The 25,902-nt window shown below is 41.0% G+C and overlaps 1 protein-coding gene across 1 annotated transcript; it reads left to right on the top strand.

The window, feature by feature from the left end:
• The first annotated feature begins 1,786 nt into the window (after positions 1 to 1,786).
• On the top strand, positions 1,787 to 25,050 carry LOC122650473 (NAC domain containing protein 52-like). Its single transcript, XM_043843885.1, has 8 exons — positions 1,787 to 2,126; positions 2,221 to 2,507; positions 2,615 to 2,881; positions 17,486 to 17,707; positions 17,790 to 18,002; positions 18,184 to 18,374; positions 18,405 to 18,439; positions 24,697 to 25,050. Exons 1-7 carry the CDS (start codon positions 1,787 to 1,789, stop codon positions 18,424 to 18,426), a joined length of 1,542 nt encoding a protein of 513 aa, XP_043699820.1. The 3' UTR covers positions 18,427 to 18,439; positions 24,697 to 25,050.
• Positions 25,051 to 25,902: the final 852 nt, after the last annotated feature.

Genomic DNA, 25,902 nt, shown 5'->3' with positions numbered 1-25,902 from the left:
ATGACTCTTCTATGAAGCTTTTGAAGCAATTAGGGTGGGTTTTGGAATCCAAAGCACCGGTTAGCGTTTCATTTCTCATAAATGTGGTAAAAGTGTTAGGAAGTTTTACAAAATCATGTTTATAATACTCTCTTCTTTTTTATTTTCCAAACTGATTTCATTTTCCTTTCTTTTCCTTGAGTTGCATCCAAACAGCTATAAGGTGACTAGGTCGGTAAGCCCCCAGGAGTTTGAGTCTAAAGCTTGAGCAGGCCTCCACTTGAAGCCCAATGACCCAAAATTCCCTTATTCCAAGATGCCCAACCCAACGAGCCAATCAAAGTTAAAAAAGTATAATTCCGGGCTTGGACGGGGAGTCAGGGACATGTGAAAAGACTGAGAACACGAGGGGAGACTAAGTTATACTACTTCATACAGGTGAGTACGGCTGACAGCTCACTGGTTTTAGTTAAGGAGCTGAGGTCCCTAGAAAAATATTATCCTCTCCAATTCTTAAAACTCGGCAATGTGGCAATGCTAGGTGGAGATGCTGACGTATGACAGTTTGGACATCTAACTGTCTGAGCTCAACATAGTCAATGAGCTCGGACTGTTGGATGTCTAAGCTACCACATATCGGTATCTCCACCTAGCATTGCCGAGCTTTTTGGGAATTGGAGAGGCTAATGATCCATCTCTAAATGTTTTCTAAGCCCCTAGGTCCTAGGAGAGTAGGGCCCACCCCTTTCATTCACTTTTGGCTTTTTTTGTTTTGGTTGCCATTTGGCAATGCCTACACACCAATGGATGGAGGGATTGGGGTCTCTTGTTATGCGTGGCAGTCTCAATTGCCTTGCTATGCAAACAGTATAAGGCGTGAAATGACTGCCTTGCCTGAGCAAATGTAAGTAGACGATCTGGATTCAGGAGAGAGTGGGTTTTTTGCATTTGAAAAAGAAAAGAAAAATATAATAATGACTCACCAAAGAGGACATTTCACCCACCATCCTAGGGTTCACAAACCCTAATATGATTTTAGTATTTTTCCAAAAGAGCATCGTGATGCCTTCTCCCGCCCTCTCTTGCCCAAGATCCCATTCACGGTGGGTGAAGGGAAACTCGATCCATGATAAATTATTGTATTTATCTCTCCTCTCTACCCCAAAATAATTTTAATTTTTTTTCTTGATTTCGGAAAATTTGTCTTAATATTATGGGACAAAACTCAAGTTGAGAGAAGAAAGTGGGTTAATGACATGATCATCACCCTACAAAGGAATTCTTTTGTAGATTCATCTTCTTCTTTTTTGTTTGGGGCCACTCATTGCTTCGATTTTAAAAAGAAAAAAGACGTACTCAGTGCAAGAGGGCTCTAGAGTCCCGCCACTGCAGGATCCGGGGAAGGTGATAATGTACACAGTTTTTCCCTTACTTTGCAGAGATGCTGTTTTCAATACTCGAACCGTCACCACTTGGAGCAACCTAACTCTTACAGTAAGGTCCACCACTCTTTGTTTCGATTTTGTAGGTTGGAAATGGTAACTGCCCGCTGGTTGCAGGTGCTTGGTGGGTAGGGACTCCTTTCTTGTTTTTTTTTTTTGGTGTGTGTGTGTGTGTGTGTGTGTGGAACTGTGGATGTGTCTCGTCCGAAAAAAAGAAAGGCAAAGTCATAAAAGATGTGTTCCAAAACAAAGCTGGAGGAATCTATTTATGTTTACAAGCTAAGCAGCTCTGAATTACGAATCTGAGAATGCTGACCCCAAGGACGACAGACGACCATTTCTCGTCTACGAAGGAAGGAACCATTATGAATCCACAAGGTTCCTCTCCTCCTTCGTCTTCCCAATTCCATTGTTGTTGTTGTTGTCGTGGTGGTGGTAGTGTTGGTGACGATAACAATGCAGAAGCAGTAGGCAATGGCAACAATGGAATTGAAGGAGGAGGAAGTGGTGGTGGTGATGGTGTCAATGGGGAAAAAAAGTCATCATCATTTTGGTCGTCATGTCCACCTGGTTTCAGATTCCACCCATCCGACGAGGAGCTCCTCCTTTACTATCTCAAGCGCAAAATCTTCCGCCGCCGTTGCCTTAACCCTGGCATCATTACCGAAACCGACATCTACAAGTGGGATCCTGAAGATTTGCCTGGTAAGTACTAAATTGATCTCTCTGCGCTCCCATTGCTGAAATGAAAAACGAAATTTTGATCTTAATCTTATGCTCAATAATGATAAAATTGTAGGACAATCGGTGTTGAAGAGCAGGGAGAGGCAATGGTACTTCTACAGCACGACGGACAAGAAGTACCCCAACGGCCCTCGAACCAACCGTTCTACTCTTCACGGTCACTGGAAAGTCACCGGCAAGGTTCGAAACATCTACTGGAATAATAACAGGATATTGGGAATGAAGAAGACCTTGGTCTTCTACAAGGGCCGTGCTCCCGCTGGTGAACGCACCGACTGGGTCATGCATGAGTATACCATGGACGATCGCCAGCTTCCGGATTCCCAACTCTTTCCTCATCAGGTTACTTTTTACTCTCTATCTACAAATCTCAACTCTTCGTCCCCGGCAAAGGGAAGCAAAAAAATCCTAACTTTGTTTCCCCTGTTCATTTACTAATTCGATTACAGGATTCCTATGTTCTGTGTAAGGTTTTCAAGAAGAACGGGCTTGGTCCCCGGAACGGCGAGCATTATGGGGCACCATTTTCAGAAGAGGATTGGGCCGTTGACCTTGATAATAACCTGCCCGATGATAAATTAACCACCCAAAATTCTTCTCTCAATGGAGTTTCAGCTAATATTCATCTAGAGGAAGAGATTTTGAAGCGAATCACACCTGAGCACGAAATTAGCCAACCCACCACTACCAATGGTTGTAGCTATGTACACTCTCAGGTATTCCAGGCTCTACATCAACAAATTTCTTACAAACATCCGTAGCTTTAATTGGGTTCTTCTCTGTTTTTGGATAGGAAAGCTACCTTCCCTTGACCTCTTCGCATGTACATGTGGACTGATTTGTGAAAATAGAAAAAACACTTGCATTGTTGCATCATGCATGCATATTGCAATTACCATAATGAAACAAAAAAAAGGGGAACTACATAATGAAGATTTATGCATATCCATGCTTATGAAGTAGGATTAACATATACGAAAGGTTTTAAGGGGTTCTGTTTTTGGTAGATTATGCATGTGTCATACTTCTGTTATCATTATCACTTCTTTCTGTGATCTTTCTACCTCGGTCAATCAGCATAAAGCAAACTCCTTGTTCAGTTGGATAAGGTTGATATTGATTCGTGAAGCATCATTTTGTATACTTGCAACCATTATTGTCATGGTTATATCATTGAATTTGATAGTGATGTAAATTTTAGTTATTTTCCTTAAAAATGATTGGTTTTTGACTATGTTGCCTGGACACTAAAAAATAAAGTCTTGCCTGTGCCTGATACTTGTGGACACCAATACAGCAGAGAGAGAGAGAGAGAGAGAAGGCTATGACTACCCATACACATAGGGTGTAACATAACACAAAAAATTTAAGTGCGCACACCTGCATATAAAGATATTTTGATATTTTAAAACACTTGAGGAAAATTTGCGTGGTAGAAATATAATCAGAAATATAAAAAAAAAATCCCTCAGTCCAACACCTCATGTTTGTGCCAAATTCCAGCTGCGACACTGGTATATAGTTAAATTTGGCTTATGTTTAGTGTATGTTAGGAGTAAGGGGGAGCCGTGAATAGGGAGCTAGCGTCAGCTCCTATTCACCACTCCTCTAATGAGGATTATTTTTGTCTATGGGTTTTTATTGTTTACCCTATTTAATTTATGGTATTAGGGAGCAGTCACTTTAACGGCTGCAGTCCCAATTGTGCGGTTCTTCTTTCTCCTTCTCCTCTCTTCTTCTTTCTTCTTCTTCTTCTTCACTTAATCTAATAGGGTATCAGAGCTAGGACTGTAGGAGTCAATCTAACATCCTCAAACCTTCTCCATTCTCTTCGTTTGAATCAAAACAAGGTTACGACTTTGGAGACCTAAAGCTTTGAGGATTTTCATGATCTTACATAAAAGAACTAGGTCTCAATTTTTGGTATGTATGAAGGTTGAGATCGATTCGGGTGCTGTTTTGCGATTTGGAGACTGATATTGTTCTTTTTTTTCTGAATCGATTTATTGGAGGGTATTTTTTTTTTTGCTGGCTGGTGTATTGATTTCACTACAAAGATCAATTCCAGAATTTTTCGTGGTTGATTGAAGCTCTAATCTTCTTGCTGGCTGGTGTTTGTTGGTTGTGAGTGATTGAAGATCATATCACCCTGCTGTCCTACAGTTACAGAACTGTTTGTAATTTCAGAAGTGTTTGCAAGTTGAGAAGTGCTTGCTGTCCTCTGTCTGAGACTGATCTCCGAATTTCAGAAGTGTTTGCAAGTTGAGAAGTGCTTGCTGTCCTCTGTCCGAGACTGCTCTGTGAAGATTCAAGGTGTTTAGTTAAGCATGGGTGATGCAAAGACGACTGTGATTGAACTGCCCTCCTCTTCTCATCGCATTACTGAAAGGAAACTTGAAGGGATTTCTAATTTTCAGCAATGGAAAAAGGTGGTTCGATTGGCCTTGACGGGGCGTGATCAACAGGATCATCTCACGAAGCCAAAGCCTGAAGGAGACACGACATGGGATACAGTGGATGCACGAATATTGAGTCAGATGTTGAACTCAATGGATAATCAGATTGCAGACCTGGTTACTCACATTGACACAGTAAAGGATTTATGGGAATACTTGAATGTCCTCTATTCTGGGAAGGACAACTTGTCTCAGATTTATGACCTGTCCCAAGCATTTTATAAAGTGGATCAGAAGACTTTGAGTGTAACCCAATATTTTGCAGAATTCAAGCGACTATATGAGGAGCTGAATTCCATTCTTCCTCTCACGTCTGATGTGAAGGAGATGCAGCAACAGCAAGAGCAGCTGGCTGTTATGGTATTTTTGGGTGGACTTTGAAAAGAATTTGAGCCAGTACGGTCTCAAATTCTTGGTGGTGATAGAGTCGCCACACTTCCAGAAGCTTTTTCTCGCCTTTTACGGGTTTCTCGTGAGAACAGCCAAGACTCCACCCATGGTAATGAGAGTTCAGCACTTGCAGCCTTTCCCAACCGTGGGCCTAGTAGTGGGACAGGTACGGGCAGCAGTGGTGGTGGCCGTGGTCGTGGGTCAGGGAATAGTATAGCACCCACATCTGGTACTTCAGAGACTTCAGGACAGGTGCGCACTTGTCATCATTGTGGCAGAGCTGGTCACATTCAGCGCTTTTGTTGGAAGCTTCATGGTAAACCACCTCAGTTTGTGAATTCAGCCAGCAGTGATCCGGTTGTTACTCCTCCTTCCAAGCCTGAGGGTAAAACAGTGATTATGTCTGATGAAGATTATGAGCGATTTACTCAATTTCAGAATTCTCAGTCATCTCAGTTCTCCATTGCTACCCTAGTTCAGCCAGGTAATGCTATTGCATGCCTCTCATCTACTTCTCATCCCTGGATCATTGATTCAGGTGCTTCGGACCATATGACTGGAGCATCAGGTATTTTTTCTTCATTTTGTGAATCTTCTTCCAATGTTGTGTTAGCCGATGGGTCTTTTGCTAAAGTTCGGGGTACAGGCACTGTGCAAGTTACCCCCTCTTTGTCGTTGTCCTCCGTTTCTTACTTGCCCAAATTTCCTTTTAATTTATAATCTGTTCGAAAATTTACCAAAGCTAACAATTGTTCTGTTACCTTTTTTCTTGATTATTGTGAGTTTCAGGATTTTCAGCTGAGGAAGACGATTGGTAGAGGTTGCGTATCTGCGGAACTGTATCTTCTTGACGATGCATCCATTGTGGTGTATTCGAGTGTGGCACTTCCTCATCAGATTCATTGTCGTTTGGGTCATCCTTCCTTGCAGAGTTTGAAGATTTTAGATAGTCAATTTCAGTCCTTGTCTAGTTTACAATGTGAGTCTTGTTAGTTTGGGAAACTTCACCGTGTAAGTTATCCCCCTCGAGTCAATAACAGGGCTGTCCAACCCTTTTCTTTAGTTCATTCTGATGTGTGGGGTTCGTGTCCTGTTACTTTTGTGCTGGGTTTTCGTTACTTTGTCACTTTTGTAGATGACTTTTCTAGAGTTACTTGGATTTATTTAATGAAAGATCGTTCTGAATTGTTTTCCATTTTCTGTACTTTTGTGCTTGAAATTCAGAATCAATTTACTACTTCTTTGAAAGTTCTTCGCAGTGACAATGCAAAAGAATATTTTTCTGCTCTCTTTAATGAGTTTATGGTTCAGCATGGGATCATTCATCAGTCCTCCTGTGCGGATACACCCCAACAAAATGGTGTAGCCGAGAGGAAGAACAGACATCTGATGGAAGTTACTCGATCTCTTTTATTTGAGATGAAAGTGGCTAAAATTTTTTGGGCTGATGCTGTTTTGACTGCGTGTTATCTTATTAACCGCATGCCTTCTTCTGTTTTGGGTGGTAGTATTCCATATTCTTTGTTGTTCCCTTCCCATCCATTGTTTGTCTTACCACCCCGTGTTTTTGGGTGTGTCTGTTTTATTTGGGATCATCGTCCTGACCGCTCCAAGTTGGATCCTAGAGCTCTTAAATGTCTTTTCGTGGGGTATTCTAAAACCCAAAAGGGTTACCGTTGTTATTCGTTTGATTTAAGGAAGTTCTTTGTTACCGCTGATGTCTCCTTTTTTGAATCTACTCCATTTATTGCATCCTCGCTGCCTGCTTCAAAGTTGGACGATGATCTCCTACTTTATGTTGTCGATACTTCTTCTACTGTGCAAGATCCATTGCCTCACGTGCCACCTCCCATACAACCACTGGCTGTTTTTCGCCGTCGCCCACCCGATGAGCCGACACATCGCATTACACCTATGGAGAGATACAGTACCCAGGCAGCACCATCTCCCACGTCCTCCTCGCCTTCAGATCCCCCTCCAGGTAATTCCTCCTCGGCTACTGTACCTCCTATTTCTGATCTTGATGTTCCTATTGCTACCCGCAAGGTGGTTTGGAGTTGTACCCAACACGCTATTAATCGTTTTGTGTCCTATGCTCATTTGTCCTCTTCTTTTGTTTCTTGTTTGTCTACTATTGACAGTTATCCTATTCCTAAGTCGGTGGTAGAGGCCTTGGCTCACCCTGGGTGGCGGGCTACCATGACTGAGGAGTTATCTGCTCTGAAGGACAATCAGACATGGGATCTTGTTTCTTTACCCTTTGGTAAGTTAGCTATTAGTTGCCGCTGGAGTGGTGAAGGTTAATCCTGATGGGTCTGTGGCTCGGTTGAAGGCCCGTCTTGTTGCTAAAGGCTATGCCCAGGTTTATGGTGTGGACTATCTGGATACTTTCTCTCCGGTTGCAAAACTTACTTCTGTCCGCATTTTGATTTCATTGGCTGCTATACATCACTGGCCGTTGTTTCAGCTCGAAATCAAGAATGCATTCTTGCATGGGGACCTTCTTAAGGAGGTGTATATGGAGCAACCTCCTGGTTTTGTTGCTCAGGGGGAGTCTGGTAAGGTATGTAAGTTGAGGAAATCTTTGTATGGGCTGAAACAGTCACCGAGAGCGTGGTTGGGCCGTTTTACTGATGTTGTGTTGGAATTTGGTTTGACTCGGTCTGAGAGTGATCACTCAGTGTTTTTCAGGCAGTCAGATGCAGAAAGGATATTTTTGGTAGTTTATGTAGATGATATTGTTATCACAGGGGATGACTCTTCAGGCATTGAGAACTTGAAGACATATTTGGGACAGCAATTCCAGACTAAGGACCTGGGACGACTGAAGTATTTCTTGGGTATTGAGGTAGCTCAATCAAGGAAAGGGATTTCGCTCTCACAGCGAAAGTATGTGCTTAATTTACTTTCAGAGACAGGATTACTGGGATCTAGGTCTTTGGATACTCCTATGGATCCAAATGTGAAACTTATGGCAGAGGATGGGGATGTTCTGGATGATCCAGAGAAGTATCGAAGGCTTGTAGAGAAACTCAACTATTTGACTGTGACTAGACCTGATATCTCTTTTCCTGTTAGTGTGCTGAGTCAGTTTATGTCCGCCCCTCGGACAGCTCATTGGGAGGCAGTTATAAGGGTGTTGCGATATATTAAGAAGGATCCAGGGCGTGGTCTCTTATACTCTAATCATGGTCATAGAAGGATTGATGGATTTATTGATGCGGATTGGGTAGGATCTCCTATTGATCGAAAGTCTACTTCGGGCTATTGTGTCTTTGTTGGAGGGAACCTAGTTTCATGGAAGAGCAAGAAACAGACTGTAGTAGCTCGATCTAGTGCAGAGTTGGAGTATCGGGCTATGGCTCATGGCACTTGTGAGCTAATGTGGATTAGACAGTTGATGACTGAACTTGGATTTGGTGATGATTCTCCTATGCTGTTGTGGTGTGACAGTCAGGCGGCTATTCATATTTCTGAGAATCCTGTGTTTCATGAGAGAATGAAACACATTGAGGTTGATTGTCATTTTGTTCATGAGAAGCGGCAGCAAGGGATTATTTCTCCTCGTCATGTTCGCACTGGGGAGCAGCTTGCTAATTTGTTCACTAAGTCTTTGGGAAGTATGAGAGTAAATTATATTTGTACCAAGTTGGGCATGATTAACATCTATGCTCCAGCTTGAGGGGGAGTGTTAGGAGTAAGGGGGAGCCGTGAATAGGGAGCTAGCATTAGCTCCTATTCACGACTCCTCTAATGAGGGGTATTTTTGTCTATAGGTTTTTATTGTTTACCCTATTTAATTTATGGTATTAGGGAGCAGTCACTTTAACGGCTGCAGTCCCAATTGTGCAGTTCTTCTTTCTCCTTCTCCTCTTCTTCTTCTTCACTTAATCTAAGAGTGTAGATGTTCAATGCCATGTGTAATGACTTCAACTAATTTAATCAAGCTTTTAAGTGGTGAGCAGGTGGTAGTGGCCACCTAACTACGAATTTCTCAGATATTCTTTTCATAAATTAATACCTATTCCAATGTAATTAGTAGAGTATTTTTTTTCCTGGTTATGCTTATTGTACAACGAACCATCTGAGTAAATAATAACACCACTATGTAACTAACCAAATTGGAATAATTTGCTACTTGCCAATGGTGGAAAATGAATTCAACAAATCCTTATCCCAAATTCCTGGGTTGGCTACATGAAGTACTATTCTGGTATTCAATATGTTTTATGGACGTATCTTTGGTTACATTGTTAATTGTCTTTTCTCACTAACTCCTTCTATGTTGTTTCAGTTTTCCCCTTGTCTTAGAGCTTTCAACTTGCACCTGCTAATGGCTGAAATCAAGTGATCAGAAATAATTAGATCTCTGTGCTGGTAAACATGGTAGACTTTAATGCAAAGAGAGTCGTAAACAATTAAGTTTCTGTAGTACAGGCTTAATTACAAGGCTAAAATTATGATATAATTTTTTCGTCAAGTCAGGCTTTGGGGACTGTCTCAAGTCTTAAATTAGAATTTATCCTTTGTCACTTCCAAGAAGTTCAGTGAATTTGCTTCTTACTTAATTTGATTGCATTTGTTTGGCTAACTTATTTCTTAGAAGAATGTTGAAGTTTCTGTTCAAGTTAATGGTAAATTTTCATATATTGAAAGAAAAGTCATATATACTTCCTGTAGAAACCGCTTCCTCTAAAAGGTTGACCTTGTAGGAAAGGGAGGAAACAATATGTATATCATACAGGAGCTCTAACACGGTGGACTATCCAAACGGGGATACGGGTGGATAAATAAGTTTTTTAACACCTGCCCGCTCCCAGGGGGACTCGATACCGTGACCCCTACCTGCTCCGATACCATGTTAACAAAACAGGAATTTCGTGCATGGCTTGAATGATCAATGAGATCAGTCAAACTCTCTATTTATAATAATAATAATAAAAGAGATTACAAAGGAAAATACTATTCACGATACTATTCACGACACTGTTCACGACACTGTTCACGTGAACAGTGTGACAGCCTAAATTACAATCCTACCCTTGTTCAAAAGTACATAAATAAAGCATAAATAAAAAACCAAAAATACCCTTATAATATCGGGTAACACATCTCAACACTCCCCCTCAAGTTGGGGCATAGATATCACACATGCCCAACTTGACTAGACTAGGATAAAACAACTTCCCACTCAACCCTTTGGTGAAGACATCACACTTGATCTCCGGACTTCACAAAAGGAATACAAATCTGCCCACTCTCTAACTTCTCCTCGATGAAGGCCCACAATCTCCACATGTTTGGTACATCATGCTGCATCTGGATTGTGGGCAATGCTAATTGCCGCTTTGTTGTCACAAGACGACATCATCGGAAGATGAACAGAACCACGGATATCAAGGAGTAAACTCAAGCCACGTAACTCACATATGCCCTGGGCCATAGCACGGAATTCAGCTTCAGATTAGATCTTGCCACAACATTTTACTTTTTACTCCGCCATGTGACTAGGTTTCCTCCAACAAAAGTACAATAGCCGGAGGTAGATTTCCTGTCAAGGTTATCACCCCAGTCAGCATCTGTGTAAGCCTCAATGCGAAGATGGTCATGAGGAGACAAAAGGATCCCCTTTCCTGGAGCTGACTTCAAGTAATGGAGAATACGAAGAACAGCAGCCATGTGAGTGGAATAAGGATCATGCATGAACTGGCTCACAAGACTCACAACAATGGCAATATCTAGTCTGGTGTGGGAGAGATAAATTAGCTTGCCCACCAATCGTTGATATTTGCCCTTATCAACAGGTTCACCATCCTTCTCTTGCAGACGGGTAGTAGCTTCCAAGGGAGTGTCACAGGGATGCCAACCAAGCAAACCAGTCTCTGATAGTAAATCTAGAACATACTTTCTCTGGGAGAGAAAGATGCCTTTTGGAGAACGGGCAACTTCAATCCCAAGAAAATATCTTAGCTGTCCTAGATCTTTTATGTCAAATTCCCATCCTAAGAAAGCCTTCAGTGAGAAACTTCATCTCAGATATTATTACGATCATAACTATGTCATCAACATAAACTATGAGAAGAGTGACCTTTTCTCCCTTTCGCTTGATGAACATAGTGTGATCAACATGACTCTGTTTGTATCCACAGGAGACCATGGCTTTATGAAACCTACCAAACCATGCCCGTGGAGATTGCTTCAACCCATAGAGTGCCCTTTTGAGCCTACAAACTTTCCCATGGGTCTTGTCAGAGGAAAAACCCCGAGGAATATCCATATAGACCTCCTCTTTTAACTCCCCATGAAGAAATACATTTTTTACATCCAACTGCTGTAGGTCCCAGCCAAAGTTGACAGCACAAGACAGTAAGACCCGGACAGTGTTCAACTTCGCAACAGGGGCAAATGTCTCCTGGTAGTCGATCCCATAAGTCTGAGTGAAGCCTCTGGCCACAAGCCTGGCTTTATATCTATCCACTGTTCCATCTGGCTTTTGCTTGACAACAAATACCCATTTGCACCCGACTGGTTTCTTACCTGAAGGAAGCACAACTAGCTCCCATGTCTCATTTTTAAGTAAGGCCGTCATTTCTTCCATCATGGTTGCTTTCCACCTTGGATTTGCAATCGCCTCCTGCCATTTCTGAGGAATAGAAACAGAGGAAAGAGAAGAAACAAATGCACGATAGGAAGGAGATAAAGCATCATAGGAAACAACATTGGAGATGGGGTGTTGGGTGCATGACCTAACGCCTTTACGAAAAGCGATAGCTCTTCAAACAGGCAACGATCTAGTTTCCTATCCGAGCATCGAAATCTCATCCCAAACATCCATGCTTGGACTGACTGGTCTACGCTCCCCCTGAATAGGAGCCACTATAGGTGCTGAAGTTACAGAGGGCTCCCCCTAAATAGAAGCCGGAAGAATAGCAGACACATCTTTAAAACCCTAATCCTGCTCCCCCTGAAGAGATGTTTGGGAATAATATGACAAGGACTCATGGAAGACAATATCCATGGAGACAAGAGTACGACGAGAAGGTGGATGGTAACACTTGTATCCTTTCTGGGTCGCAGAATAGCCCAGAAAAATACACCGAATGCTCCGTGGATCAAATTTCCCATGAGGATGATGATTGCGGACATAGCAAACACAACCAAAAACTTTGGGGGGAACCACAAAGGAGGAGGAACCCTGAAGGAGATCAACGGGGGAACGACCATCAAGGACACGGGTAGGCACACGGTTGATGAGATAAGCAACGGTAAGAATGGCATCACCCCAGTAGTGAGAAGGAACCTGCCGTGCAAACATAATGGCCCGGGCTACCTCAAGGAGATGTCTATTTTTCCTTTCAGCAACCCCATTCTGGGCTGGTGTGTCAACACAGCTGGTCTGATGGACAATACCATGTGCAGCCAAATAAAGTTGGAACTGACCCTCCATGTACTCTTTGCCATTATCACTGTGTAAAATGCGCAAGGTGGCATTGAATTGGGTCTTAACCGAACCATACGATGAAATAACTAAAAACAGCGGAAGACCTCACTTTTATGGCTCATCATGTACACCCAAGTGGCACGAGTATAACAATCAATAAACGAGACAAACCATTGATGACCAGAAAGGGAAGTACAACGGGCAGGGCCCCACACATCAGACTGAACCAAAGCAAAAGGAAACTCACTTCTTTTATTTAATGAAGAATAACTGGAACGAGTCTGTTTGGCCAAAACACAAGCCTCACACAAAAACTCATTCCTGTTACAATGCTTAATCAAGCTCGGAAACAAAAGAGACAAAGTACTAAGGGATCGATGACCAAGTCGGCAGTGCCAGAGATGCAGGTCAGGGGACGAGGTGGACTGTAAATGATGAGTTGTAGAGGAAGCCGAATGCAAAGTAGAAGGCTAACCCGGGTCAAGTAAGTAGAGACCACCCTGCATCTTATCACCCCCAATCGTGCGCCCCGTCTCTAGATCCTGTATGACACAATGAGAAGGGAAAAAGGTTAGTTTGCAGTTCAGATCTCTAGTTAGACTACTAATAGAGAGAAGGTTGGTAGAAAAGGACGGAACATGCAAAACAGATTTTAATGAAAGGGTAGGTGAGCAGCGTATGGAACCCTTCCCATTAATAGGAGAAAGGGAACCATTAGCTACTCGAACACTGTCTTTGCCAGAAGATGGAGAATAAAGATGAAATACATGGGAGGAGCCAGTCATGTGGTCAGCGGCACCGGAATCTATAATCCAAGGACTGGATACAGCCGATGCACACAAACTACTGACTAGAGTACCTGAGGCAAAATTAGAACCAGGAGGGACAGTAGGTGTAGATGCCGTAGTGGAGGCAGCGGAAGAGGCTTGTAGCATGCGACGGAAAGCTAGGAGCTCATCCCGAGTAAGCCCAATGTCAGATGAAGGGGCAATAGCAGCAGTAGTCAGAGAATCAGCCATATGAGCCTTGGGCTTAAACTTCCCACGGGCTTTCTTTTCCTCAAAATCAGCAGGCTTCCCATGGAGCTTCCAGCATTGAGCCTTAGTATGATAGAGCCTGTTGCAGTGTTCACACTTGACAGGACCTTTAGGGACAGCAATACCACCATCAGTAGTGGTAAGAGATGGAGTACTGGAAGCAACTTGCAAGGCGGAGCGATCAACAATAGAGGAATGCAGCATAGCAGCCCGACGAGATTCCTCATTATGAACCAAGGCAAAGGCCTGCTCTAGGGATGGAAAAGGGGATTGCCCAAGTACTTGCACCCGAATAGGATCAAACTCCATATTTAGTCCAGCCAAAAAATCATAGACACGTATTTTGTCAACGTGTTTGCAATAGGCAGCCGGATCGAGTGATGAGAGGGCGATAGTCGGAGTAATGATCCAATTGCTGCCACATGTTCTTGAGGGTAGCATAGTATTTGGAGACAGAGAGCTCCTGTTGGGTAGTGGCATTAGCCTTCTTTCTAATCTCATAGACCTGTGCATCATTCCCCGTGCGACCATAAGTCTCTTTGGCACCATTCCAGATAGTATGGGCAGTGTCCAGGAGAAGAAAATTGTCTGAGATATCCCCTTGCATAGAATGGATCAAGTAGGACATCACCATCGCATCATTCGATAACCACTTGTTGAGCTGAGAACCCTCTTCCACTGGTTTAGTTGTTGTCCCAAGAAGATGGCCAGTGAGGCCATGGCCAGCTACTGTCAATAGGTAGACCGAGACCACTTCAGGTAGTTAGAGCCATCAAGTTTGATTGGGGCAGCAAGGGGAAGAAAATCAGTCCGGGGCTGGCCATCAATGCCAGAAGAGGCTGAAGAAGAATCTGAACCAGTCATTGCAGCAAGTAACCAATCTTCAATGAAGCAGCAAACAGCAAAAAAATATCCAAAAAAAAATTTTGGAATCGACCCCCAATATAAAAGGGCTGTATTGGAGCAAAAAATCTCAGATATGTAGGCTGGGAATGATGTCGAATGAAGGCAGCAAGGGTGCCAATCAGATGCAGCAGGAACCAGCAGCCCAAACCCAAGATTGATTAATGTCAGGGTTTTGAAAAAAACCCTGAGAAGAGAGATCGATAAGGGGCTGGGGTCTTCAACCAATCTGATGAAGTGAATAGGGGCTGAGAACAATATCAAATAAAGATCCCACAACAGAAAATGCAGCCGAAATAGATGTAGAGGCCTGATTTCCCAAAAAAATAGGAATCTTCAAATCACAGACAGTGCTTTAGCTCCACTCGATCCAAAAAAGAGGCATAAAAAAGGAGGTATATTGGGGCAGCAGCTAGATCATTACGATCACCTCAGTAGTGCTGCCCTAATGGGAGAAGAAGAACCAAAAGATAGGAAGAAAGAAGAAGGGAAGAAGCTCGATGGAGGGAACGAGAAAAAAATCGAAGGGAGGGAGGTGGGTTTTGAAAACCTAGATCAGAGTGTATTTGGCTCTGATGCCATGTTGACAAAACAGGAATTTCGTGAATGGCTTGAATGATCAATGAGATCAGTCAAGCTCTCTATTTATAATAATAATAATAAAAGAGATTACAAAGGGGAACACTGCTCATGATACTATTCACAACACTGTTCACGTGAACAGTGTCACAGCCCAAATTACAATCCTACCCTTGTTCAAAAGTACATAAATAAAGCATAAATAAAAAACCAAAAATACCCTTATAATATCGGGTAACACATCTCAACACCTCCCAAACAGAGAGAAGTGTCTCCCACCCACAGCCCTTCCATTGTGGGGTCATAATGGAAATGCATCTGGAATAACCAACTTTCATGGATGTGTAACCAAGTCCAAAAGGACTATGGCAATATCCATCACCCAAGGTTGATGAATTATGGATAATTTTACTGTTCTCTGAATTGCATTCTGAAAAGTTTTTGAAACCCCACCCCCGGCCAAAAGAAAAAAGGAAAGGGAAAAGCTCTGAATTGCTTGGTGATGAGGCAACATGCAAACTGTTACCTTGTGGACTTTGAACCAATGCAAACTGTTGCCTTGTGGACCATAATTATCAAGGCATCGGCTAGGCATCCAGGCTCCTTGGTCGCCTTGCCGCCTTGTTGGTGTCGCCTTGCCTTTGGACCCTCTCCAACGCCTTGGTCGCCTTGCCACCTTAATAACTATGTTGTGGACTCTGAACCAAAATGATTTCACTGGCTGTAAATAATGTAACCTGCAGTGTATTATATGTCTTTGTTTTTGTTGAACATCCAATGTATAGGGTTGCCCTATACTGCACTTAATTGCAGCTTCTGTTTAGTATCTGGAGAGAAAGAAACAGTTCTGAGCTTTAATTTTGGTGGCCGTAAGCCTGTAAGTGTAGGTCCAAGGATGAAGGATCTCGTTTGCTAATATTCTGCTTCTTCCCTGTAACATGATAAGAGCTATTTGATTCTGTATAAAGAGTTGATTTCGATCCCTAATATTTTATGTGGAGAACCTCATGCTTGTGTGTGTGTTTGCTCTAAGGTCCCTAATTTGAGTCTTAATAATTATTTTCAACTGCAATCTGAGGTAAAATTATTATTTTTTAATCTCATTCCAGAAGCTATCTAAGGATAACTGTGTTATATGTTTTCTTTCTCGGTCTGAAGTTTATCATCGAGTACTGATTCTTATACAGGCACCAGCTAACCTTCTACTGATTTCTGATATAATTACGGATCCCTTTGGGGTTTGAGCTAACCTTTATTCAGTACTTAGGCCATGCTCCCGGACAAAGTTCTTTTTCCTGTGATTATTTATGCAGCTGCCAGCTTACCTTTTATGATACCACTGCGAAGCCCTTTGGGGGCACCAGCTAGCCTCTTAACAGTCTTTTATACAATTATGGATCCCTTTTTGGGGTGCCAGCTAACCTCTCTCCCTCCCATTCTGGAAATCTTGTCTTTGTGCTACTTATATTGCTGGTGTTCCTATATGAAATGAGCATATAATAATTATAAGACTCGGTAGTGGTTTTTATATTCTTCCTCTATGGACAATAGTTTTTAGATAATTTGAGTTAATTTAGGAGTGTTCTTTGGTAGGTTATTGGATATAGCAATATTGAACCCACAAGTCATTTCCTTTTTATTTTTCCAGGGGCCTTTCCATTAGAGCTTGATTGTCCAATTTACTGAAATTACCAACAGGCTGTCAATTTGTGAAAAAGAATTTGTTTGAAGGAATTTGATTTAATTATAGAGGCTTTAGTTATTCTGTTTGTGAGCAAAATTTGTAAGGGATTTAAGAGTCTTTTTGAGAAATTCAGAGTTGCTAAGATTTTGACTGTAGACAAATTCCTTTTCTTTGCTTGAAGTTTCCTTTAGCTTCTTGCATCTTTCTTAGCATGATTTCTTGCAACGGAAGGAAACAATCAGCTTGTTAATTTGAAGCGTTACCACAATCTCATGACCAAAATTCTTTATCTGGATAATGTTACCGTTCAAATTTTATAACCTATATCCTAGTGTTAAATAAATATTTATAAAGTGGGTAAGATCCTTTGTTTGGTTGTGTTTGTCATTTATAGACTGAAACAATGAAACCAGGAAAACCAGTCCTTACATGATGAGAGAGAGAGCCCTAGGCTCACGGTAGGATTCAGAATACTGCTACATAAGGACAGTTAGGACAGTTTAATCTAATTACAACTAAGCCCACTCAATAAGAACAACATAGAACCCCACACTTCACTGTTGAACATAGACCCATGTCCATCTCAACAGCTTCATTTAGTTGCAATAGGTATCTTTGGTTTCCCAATGTCTTACTAGCTGATCATGTTGTAATCCTATAAATCTTCTTTTTGTATGCATGCATCACATAGCTTCTGAATGTATCCTTACTTCCTCTTTACCTCTTTGGTTGATTAAATCGCAATAATGGAAATTGATGGTTTTGACTTTCTTATCATTGGCTTGACATTTAATCAATTGCAATCAACTAACAGAACATCTGGATTGCAGTTGAAAAGAAAGTTAAATGCAATGGATGGAAACAAGTCAGAATTGAGGCGTGTGGGAGGTTACACTAACTGTGAAGTTCAAAAGAAGATGGATGATCTAAAAAAACAGCTGAAAGAAAGGGCAGATGAAATAGAAGATTTGGAAACCCTTAATCGAACTCTTATGGTCAGAGAGCACCAAAGCAATCAGGAGCTTCAGGAAGCACGCAAAGAACTAATTGAAGTGAGTATAACTCTATCCTACTATCTCCAAACCAAGTATGAAGTCTATATGTGATGAAACTAACACCCCTTTACACCTATAGGCTATGAATGAATTCTCAAACAATCGTGCTGTAATTGGGATCAAGCGATTAGGAGAGCTCAATGAGATACCATTTCGAGATCTATGCTTAAAAAAATTTCCAGCTGGAGATTGGGATGTGAAATCTTCTGAGTTATGCTCAGCATGGCAAGAAAACATTAAAAATTCTGAGTGGCATCCTGTCAAAACAATAATCATAGATGGAAAACTCCAAGTATGTATTTAATGTCTCAAATCTGTTACTGTCACCTCTTTGTAATTTTGTCATCCGTTAATCCATTATACATTTGTAACTCTTCTACCTAGTGTGTACATATGTGAACGGGTTATAAAGAAGCTTTTGGTATTTTTAGTTGTCACATTCTGGTTTTGGAACATGACTCCTGAGCCTGCAGGAAATAATAGATGAGAGTGACAAGAAACTAAAAGAGCTGAAGGATAAGTGGGGTGATGAGGTACATGAGGCTGTAGCAACTGCATTGTTGGAGATCAATGAATACAACCCAAGCGGGAGATATGCAGTTCCAGAACTTTGGAACTTCAAGGAAGAAAGGAGAGCCAGTTTGAAGGAGGCCATCCAGTACATCCTGAAGCAATTGAAGAATCTGAAGGGAAGCCTGAAGCGTCGAAGAAGATAACAATGAAGGCAAGGTCAGTATTAATTGCTCGCATTATTATTGAACAAATAAATATTATGACTTATGTTGAAGTCTGTAAGAAGGATAGTTCATTTTTCAAAATTCCACTTGCTGGTCACCCATGTCCATGTTTATGTTAGACCAGCATTTCTGTAATCTGTATAAACCTATATTGGTGTCACTAGAGTCTCCATATCAGACACGCCACGCCATAAAATATCTTTGTCCATGTTAGTGATCTATAGTGTGCCACGATAGGGGGAGTGTCCCTATCGTGGCTTGGTGTCTTTGTTTGATAGGATTCCTAGTTAGATTAGGACTTCCATTTTTTATTTTTTTTTTTAATTTCTTAGCTGGGTTTCTTGTGTTGTTTAGTCTCTAGGATTCCTACTTGTTCTCTAAGTCTGGATTCCTAGATGCTACCTGAGTTGTAAGTTTTTTTACTTATTATAAATATCGGTAGGGGGAGCTGCAAGGATATCGAGCTTGCTGGTATTCATAGCAGTCTCACCTCTCCCTTCTTAAATCTTCTTCTCTTCTCTTACATGGTTGCTGGTGTTTAAAGCCAGGTACTGTCACATGGTATCAGAGCAAGAATACTAGTAACCAAGCTTCTCTCCATTGCCATTTTGACAGTCTGTTCACCAATTCTTCTCGGTTCCTGGTTGCAGCACCTCTGCTTCCTAATTACTGCATTGTGCCCTAGTTATTGATCATATGGAATTAAACTAGGGCATCCTTGATTGATATATTGCTGATTATGAAGATTATTACTTCCAGACAGCAATATCCAAGAGTTTGATGCCTGTGATTTCTACAGATGAAGTTGTTATTCCAGATTTCTGAGTTCTGAAATTAATATCTATCCAGCCAGCTGATTTGGGTGATCTTTTGAGGTTTGATTAGTCCCATACTGAAGCACACTGGAGCCAGGTTTGAAGGAATACTGATGGTTTGATTTTCTTCAATCAAAGTTCTCCTATTATCTCCTGCGATACTGTTTTTTGGGAGATTTTTTAGAAGTGTGCTCCCCTAATTACTTCTGATCCACTCAGCCACTTATCCCAAATTTTTGGGACTATTTTCCCTATCTCTGGAGGGACCTTCAATCCAATTCTCAGGTGCATCTCATATTATTTACACCCTATACAGAATATCTCTCAAAACCTGTATCATTAGCTCTCAGTTTGAAGAAATTGCTGCTGCCGGGCGGATTTGATCTCTCAGATCAGTTCTACTACTGCTATATTGAGTTTTACTGCTGCTGGTTACTATTTTACATGCTGCCTTTGATCCCTATATTGGCAATTTGCATGATGGCTGATCCCAAGGCTCCAGTTGACAATATTCATATTCAAATTACCAGTATCAAGCTTAATGGTGTCTCTAACTACTTGTTATGGACCCAAACTGTTCAAGTCTACATCCATACGAAAGGTAAGATGAAATATCTCACCTTTGATCCTCCATCTGCTGATTCCAAGGATCCCACAGCCATTGCAGCCTATGAAGAATGGATGCATGACAATTCCATACTCAAAATTTGGTTGTGGAATAGTATGGATCCTGCCATCACAGCCAATGTTATGTTTCATTCTACTGCAAAGGGAATTTGGGATGATCTGAAAGAAACCTTCTCTCAGGACAAGAATATATCCCGAACCTATGATCTTTATGAAAAGATGTTTAACTTCAAGAAAGGAGATAAGTCTCTCACTGAAGGGCATTATTGAGGAACTCTAGATCCATCAGCCACTTACTACTGATCTGGAGCAATTAAAGCTTCAACAAGATGAGTTCCATGGTGCAAAGTTTCTAGCTGGTTTTCATCCTAACTATCAGATAGTTGAAAGTCAGCTATTTACCGGTGAAAAGGTATCTTCACTAAATAAAACTTTCTCTTGTCTTCAACATTTGGTAATTGCACCTAAAGTTGATCCTTCCCCCACTCCTAGGGAAAGTTCTGCCTTCACCACCAACAGAGGACAAGGTAACTCCTTTCCTGGTAGAGGCCGTGGTTATGGATCTAATGGTCATTGTATTGGTGGGCAGCAATCTGATAAGTCTTCTCGTTATTGTAACTTATGCAACAAACCAAATCATACTATTGACCCATGTTGGCCCAAACATGGTCGATCTGACTGGACTAATAAGTTAGCCAATTCAACTATCGCTGATAGTTCTACAGAGAGCGTAATCACCAGTGACACCATATCGGCTCCTGGGGCATCTACCTCTATGCTTGTTTCTCGTGATGACTATAATCAGCTACTGAAACGACTCCAACTACTTAAGTCATCAACTTCTACTTCCACCGCCACTTTAGCACACACAAGTAACTCAACCTTCTTTACTACCACTCATTGGATTATTGATTCTGGAACATCTTCCCATATGAAAGGTAAGTCTCACTTATTTACTTCATTATCTTCCTTTCCACATTCTTCTCTCGTCATTCTTGCTGATGGTTCCTCTACTCATATTGCTGGTTTTGGTACAGTATATCATCTATCCTTCATCTACCCAAGTTGCCTCCAAGTCTTTTATCTGTGAGTCAACTTACTAAATCTCTTAATTGTTCTATTACCTTTTATCCATCTTATTGTGTGTATCAGGACATTCAGATCAGGAAGACGATTAGTAGTGGTCTTGAGCAGGCTGGCTTATATTATTTGGATGGCACTGGACATTCTACTGCAATTACTACATCTACTGGTGGACCTTCTCTTCAGTGGCATTTTCGCTAGATCATCTGTCCCTGTCCAAGCTTTAGTTGATGGTTCCAAGTTGCAAGTCCATCTCTCATCTTGAATGTGAAGCATGTGAACTTGGCAAACATCATCGATCCTCATTTCCTCCTCGTTGTGGTCCTAAGAGTCCGTCTTTATTTTCATTAGTTCATTTTAATATTAGGGGTCCTTATCGTGGCAGTAATATATCAGAGTTTTCTTACTTGTTACGTTTTGGGACGATTATTCCCTATTAACTTGGGTTTATTTGTTAACAGATTGTTTTGAGTTTCTTAATGTCTTTCATAATTTTTATCAAGAAATAAATACTCAATTTTCTACTTTTATTAAGATTTTCAGATCTAATAATGCTCTTGAGTACACTCAGTGGGAAATTTCCAAGTTTTGTTTAGATAATGGAATTCTCCATCAAACGAGTCGTTTGTACACTCAACAAAATGGGGTGCCTGAATGTAAAAATAGACACTTGCTGGAAATTTCTCTCTCTATCATGATTCATATGAATGCCCCTAATTAATATTGGTGTGATGCTATCCTTACTGCTTGTTATTTGATCAACCGGATGCCTTCTTTTGTCCTTGATAACCAAGTGTTGTATTCTCTTTTATATCCTAATGCATCTTTGTTTACTATTCCTCCTTAGGTATTTGGTTGTGTGTTTTGTTCATCTTTTGCAACCTAATATTGATAAATTGTCTCCCCGGACAGTCAAGTGTATTTTTTTTTGGTTATTCTGACTCAAAAGGGGGTACAAGTGCTTTGACCCTATGACTCATAACAATTTATTAGTGCTGATGTCACCTTCTTTGAAAGTACTTTGTTTTATTCTATACCTGTCCCTTCTCCTATTTCTACTGACAATAGTCCTTGTATTCCTACTATTGTTCTGTTTACTACTGCTCCTTCATTGCAGATATATCAGCGTCGTACGAAGGCTGTGCCTTTTACTCCCAACTCCAGCTCTAGCTCCAGCTCCACTCCTGCTCTACCCGCCATACAATCTAATCCTATTCCACCGGTTCCTACAAATCTCCCTGTTGCTCTTCGCAAAGGTACTCGCTCTTGTACTCAGAAATCCTTGACTGCTTATCCCATTGATCGTTATGTATCCCTTTCTCATTTTCCATCCTTTATCCATAGTTTTGCTCTTTTATTGTCTTCTACCCTCTTCCCAAGAATCATCATGAAACTCTTTCTCATCTTGGGTGGAAAACTGCTATGGACTCATAAATAGATGCTCTTTTATCTCGCCAAATGTGGACTTTGTAGATTTGCCTCTAGGTAAGGATCTTGTGCGTCGTCGCTGGGTCTACATAGTTAAGTACAATCCTGATGGATGTCTTGAGCGCCTCAAGGCTTGGTTAGTTGCGAAGGGGTGCACTCTGACATCTGGTGTCGATTACTTCGAAACCTTTTCTCTTATTACTCGGTTGAATTCTATTCTGGTTCTTATCTCTTTGGTAGTAAATTTGGATTGGTCTTTGTATCAGATGGACATAAAACTGCCTCTCTATGGTGATTTATAGGAGGAGATTTATATGGAGAAACCTCTTGGGTATGTTGCTTAGGGAGAGGATTCTGCCCGTGTATGCAGGCTACACAAGGCTATTTCCGGGAAACAATCACCTAGTGCATGGTTTGACAAATTCAGCTCTTTTGTTACTTGTGGTTTTTCCCAATGCTTTTCTAACCACTCTGTCTTTGTCCGGCATCATGGCTCTGAAGTGGTTGTTCTTGTTGTTTATGTGGGTGATATTATAAGTTCTGGGAACAATGCTTCAGGTATTGTAGCAGTAAAGTCCTATCTCCATTAGCATTTTCAGATTAAGGATTTAGGTCCTCTCCGGTATTTTCTTGGCATTGAAGTACTAAGGAGTAAGAAATGTATTAATCTATCCCAACGAAGGTATGTGTTAGACTTGCTTATTGAGATTGGTATGCTTGCATCCAAACCAATTGATACTCCCATGGATCCACATTAGAAATTGGAAGCTTCTAGTGGTGAGGATTTAAACACCGATATGTAAGACTTATTGCGAAACTTATTTACTTTACTGTGACACGACCAGATATCTCCTTTGTTGTTGGTATTATTAGTCAATCTATGCAATCTCCTCATAAGGCTCACTGGGAGGCAACATGTCGTATTCTATGATATATGAAGGGAGCTCTAGGTAAAGGACTCACTTATCGTTCCCATCAGAGTGTTGATCTGGTTGGATTCTTTGATGCTAACTGGGTTAGATCATCTGGTGATAGATGATCTACCATAAGGTATTGGCACATTTGTTGGTGTCAATTTAGTTACCTGGAGAAGTAAAAAGCAGATAATTGTGGCAAGATACAGTGCTGAGGCTAAGTATCGAGCTATGGCTCATACTGCAACCGAGTTAATGTGGTTGAAGTCATTGCTTCAAGAGTTGGGTGTTCCTGTCACGTCACCAATGAAGATGTTTTGTTATAACCAAGAAGCTATCAATATTGCTGGTAATCCGGTGTTCCACAAAAGAACTAAGCACATTGAAGTTGACTGTCACTTTGTATGGAATGCTGTCATGAACAAGCTGATCGTTACTCCATTCTTTTCTTCTGCAAATCAGCTGGGTGATGCATTCACCAAACCTCTGTTTGGTCCTACTTTCCAGCAAGTTTGTTCCAAGCTGCGCATGGGTAACTTGTATGTTCCATCTTGAGGGGGAGTGTTAGCAATGCTATAGTGTGCCACGATAGGGGGAGTGTCCCTATCATGGCTTGGTGTCTTTATTTGATAGTTTTCCTACTTGGATTAGGACTTCTCTTGTTTTTATTATTTCTTAGCTTGGTTTCTTATGTTGTTTAATCTCTAGGATTCCTACTTGTTCTCGAAGTCTGGATTCCTAATTGCTACCTGAGTTGTAAGTCTTTTTACCTATTATAAATACAATCGGTAGGGGGAGCTGCAAGGATATCGAGCTTGTTGGTATTCTTAGCAGCCTGATCACCTCTCCCTTCTTCAATCTTCTTCTCTTCTCTTGCATGGTTGCTGGTATTTAAAGTCAGGTACTGTCACAGTCCTTGTTACCTATGTCAAAGGGAAACCTGAACATGTTACCACCACAACTGCTAATCTTTGGGACCTGCTTATTGATTTGACCCTTATATTTTCCTTTTTCTATTGCCTGGGGGAAAATGGTTGTATTCTTCTTGCTATTTCACAGAAAGACACCTTGTAGTCATATACTTATTTAGCTGAAATTTCTTAGATCTTAGTTCTTTTAGCTTGTTCTTGAACTCTAAATCTTATGCTTCTACCCAAGTGAATTGATTTGGGAGTTTGTGATGACCCATGTCAAACAAATCCAGTGTGTGTGTTCATTTAAATTGAAGTTCTGGTACATTCAATTACATTTATATTTTGATTTTAACATTCAACCGCAATTGGACATTGCCTTTGGGTGTGTTCTTTCTCTCTATTTTTGGGTTGTGTAACATGTATTTTTGCTACACTGATCTTATTACACACTTAGTCTACTTCTATCAGAAGCAGTAAAGGTGCATATAAAAACTTTTTCCTATTTGCATAATCTTTTGCACTGGACATCTGAATGGTAAAAGATGAGTTAAAATCTGATGGGAAAACTTGAACATCAATCTGCAGAGAGCTGACAGAGTTGAAATCTGATGGGAGAACTTGAATATCAATCTGCTGAGAGCTGAAAATGGAATTCATCAATTTATGAAAGCCATCAAGACAATCATGTATGCTGCCCATGCCACCTAACCTGGGTTTCTTGTTTAATTATTTCCTGGGAGAACATCAGCACATGCAACTATGATTTGTACCATTAGTTAAATTAATAATTATTCTTGTTCTTGAAGAGAAGTGCTTTCATCACAGCCACACCCTGATAACCACCCACACTATAACAACCCAAACTGTGCAACAACCTAAACTAGATCCTCCGCATGGCTATAGGGAGACTACTGCAAAACTGATGTAAAGCCTAAACCAGATCCTCCCGTATATCTTTATCAAGCTACCATTCACAGATCGTTTTAGAGTCTAGCAATTCAGTACCCAGTGACACAGAGTGCAAGTACATAGAAATTGCTATCTGGTAAACCTATTACCTATTTTTATGTTTGAACCACCATCTGAGCATTAAAACTGCACATATCTGACCAAATCACCCTATCTCTAGTAAGGGTGTATTTGGGAACAGAACTGGGAACCATCCCGAACTGAAAACCCGGAACCTGACTGTTCCATTAATAAATGGTATGGTTCTGAGTTTTGATTTTGAAACTGATTATTAAACAGGACGGATTGATTCTAAGATGGATTTCCAATGGTTCCAGAACCAAAAGACCAATTAGGAATCCGAACCGCCAGGATCTGTTTGAAAGGCATATAAGGCAAGTTATAAGACTCTATGAGGATTGGTTTGTATGCTTAAGAATAGAGATTTCCTTTGAAGTATTTGGTATGTATGCTTATGGATGGATATTTGGGGGTTTGTATATTTAGGAGTTTATATTTGATTATTTGTATTTTTAAATAAGGTATTTTGGAATTTTGGACATTGTAACAGCCAGAATCGTTTTGGAACCGGACTGTCCCATTAATAATCGGCTCCGATTTGCAGGTTTGGAAATGTTTAGTAAATGGAACGATTCTGGGAGTGGCTCCTTGGGACAAAACGACTTGGAACCGTCCGAATTACTCAGAACCTATTGAATCCCTGTC

This window comes from Telopea speciosissima, chromosome 2 (genome assembly GCF_018873765.1).
Source record: "Telopea speciosissima isolate NSW1024214 ecotype Mountain lineage chromosome 2, Tspe_v1, whole genome shotgun sequence".
In the NCBI taxonomy this organism is placed as follows: Eukaryota; Viridiplantae; Streptophyta; class Magnoliopsida; order Proteales; family Proteaceae; genus Telopea; species Telopea speciosissima.
This window is presented reverse-complemented; position numbering and strand designations above follow the sequence as displayed.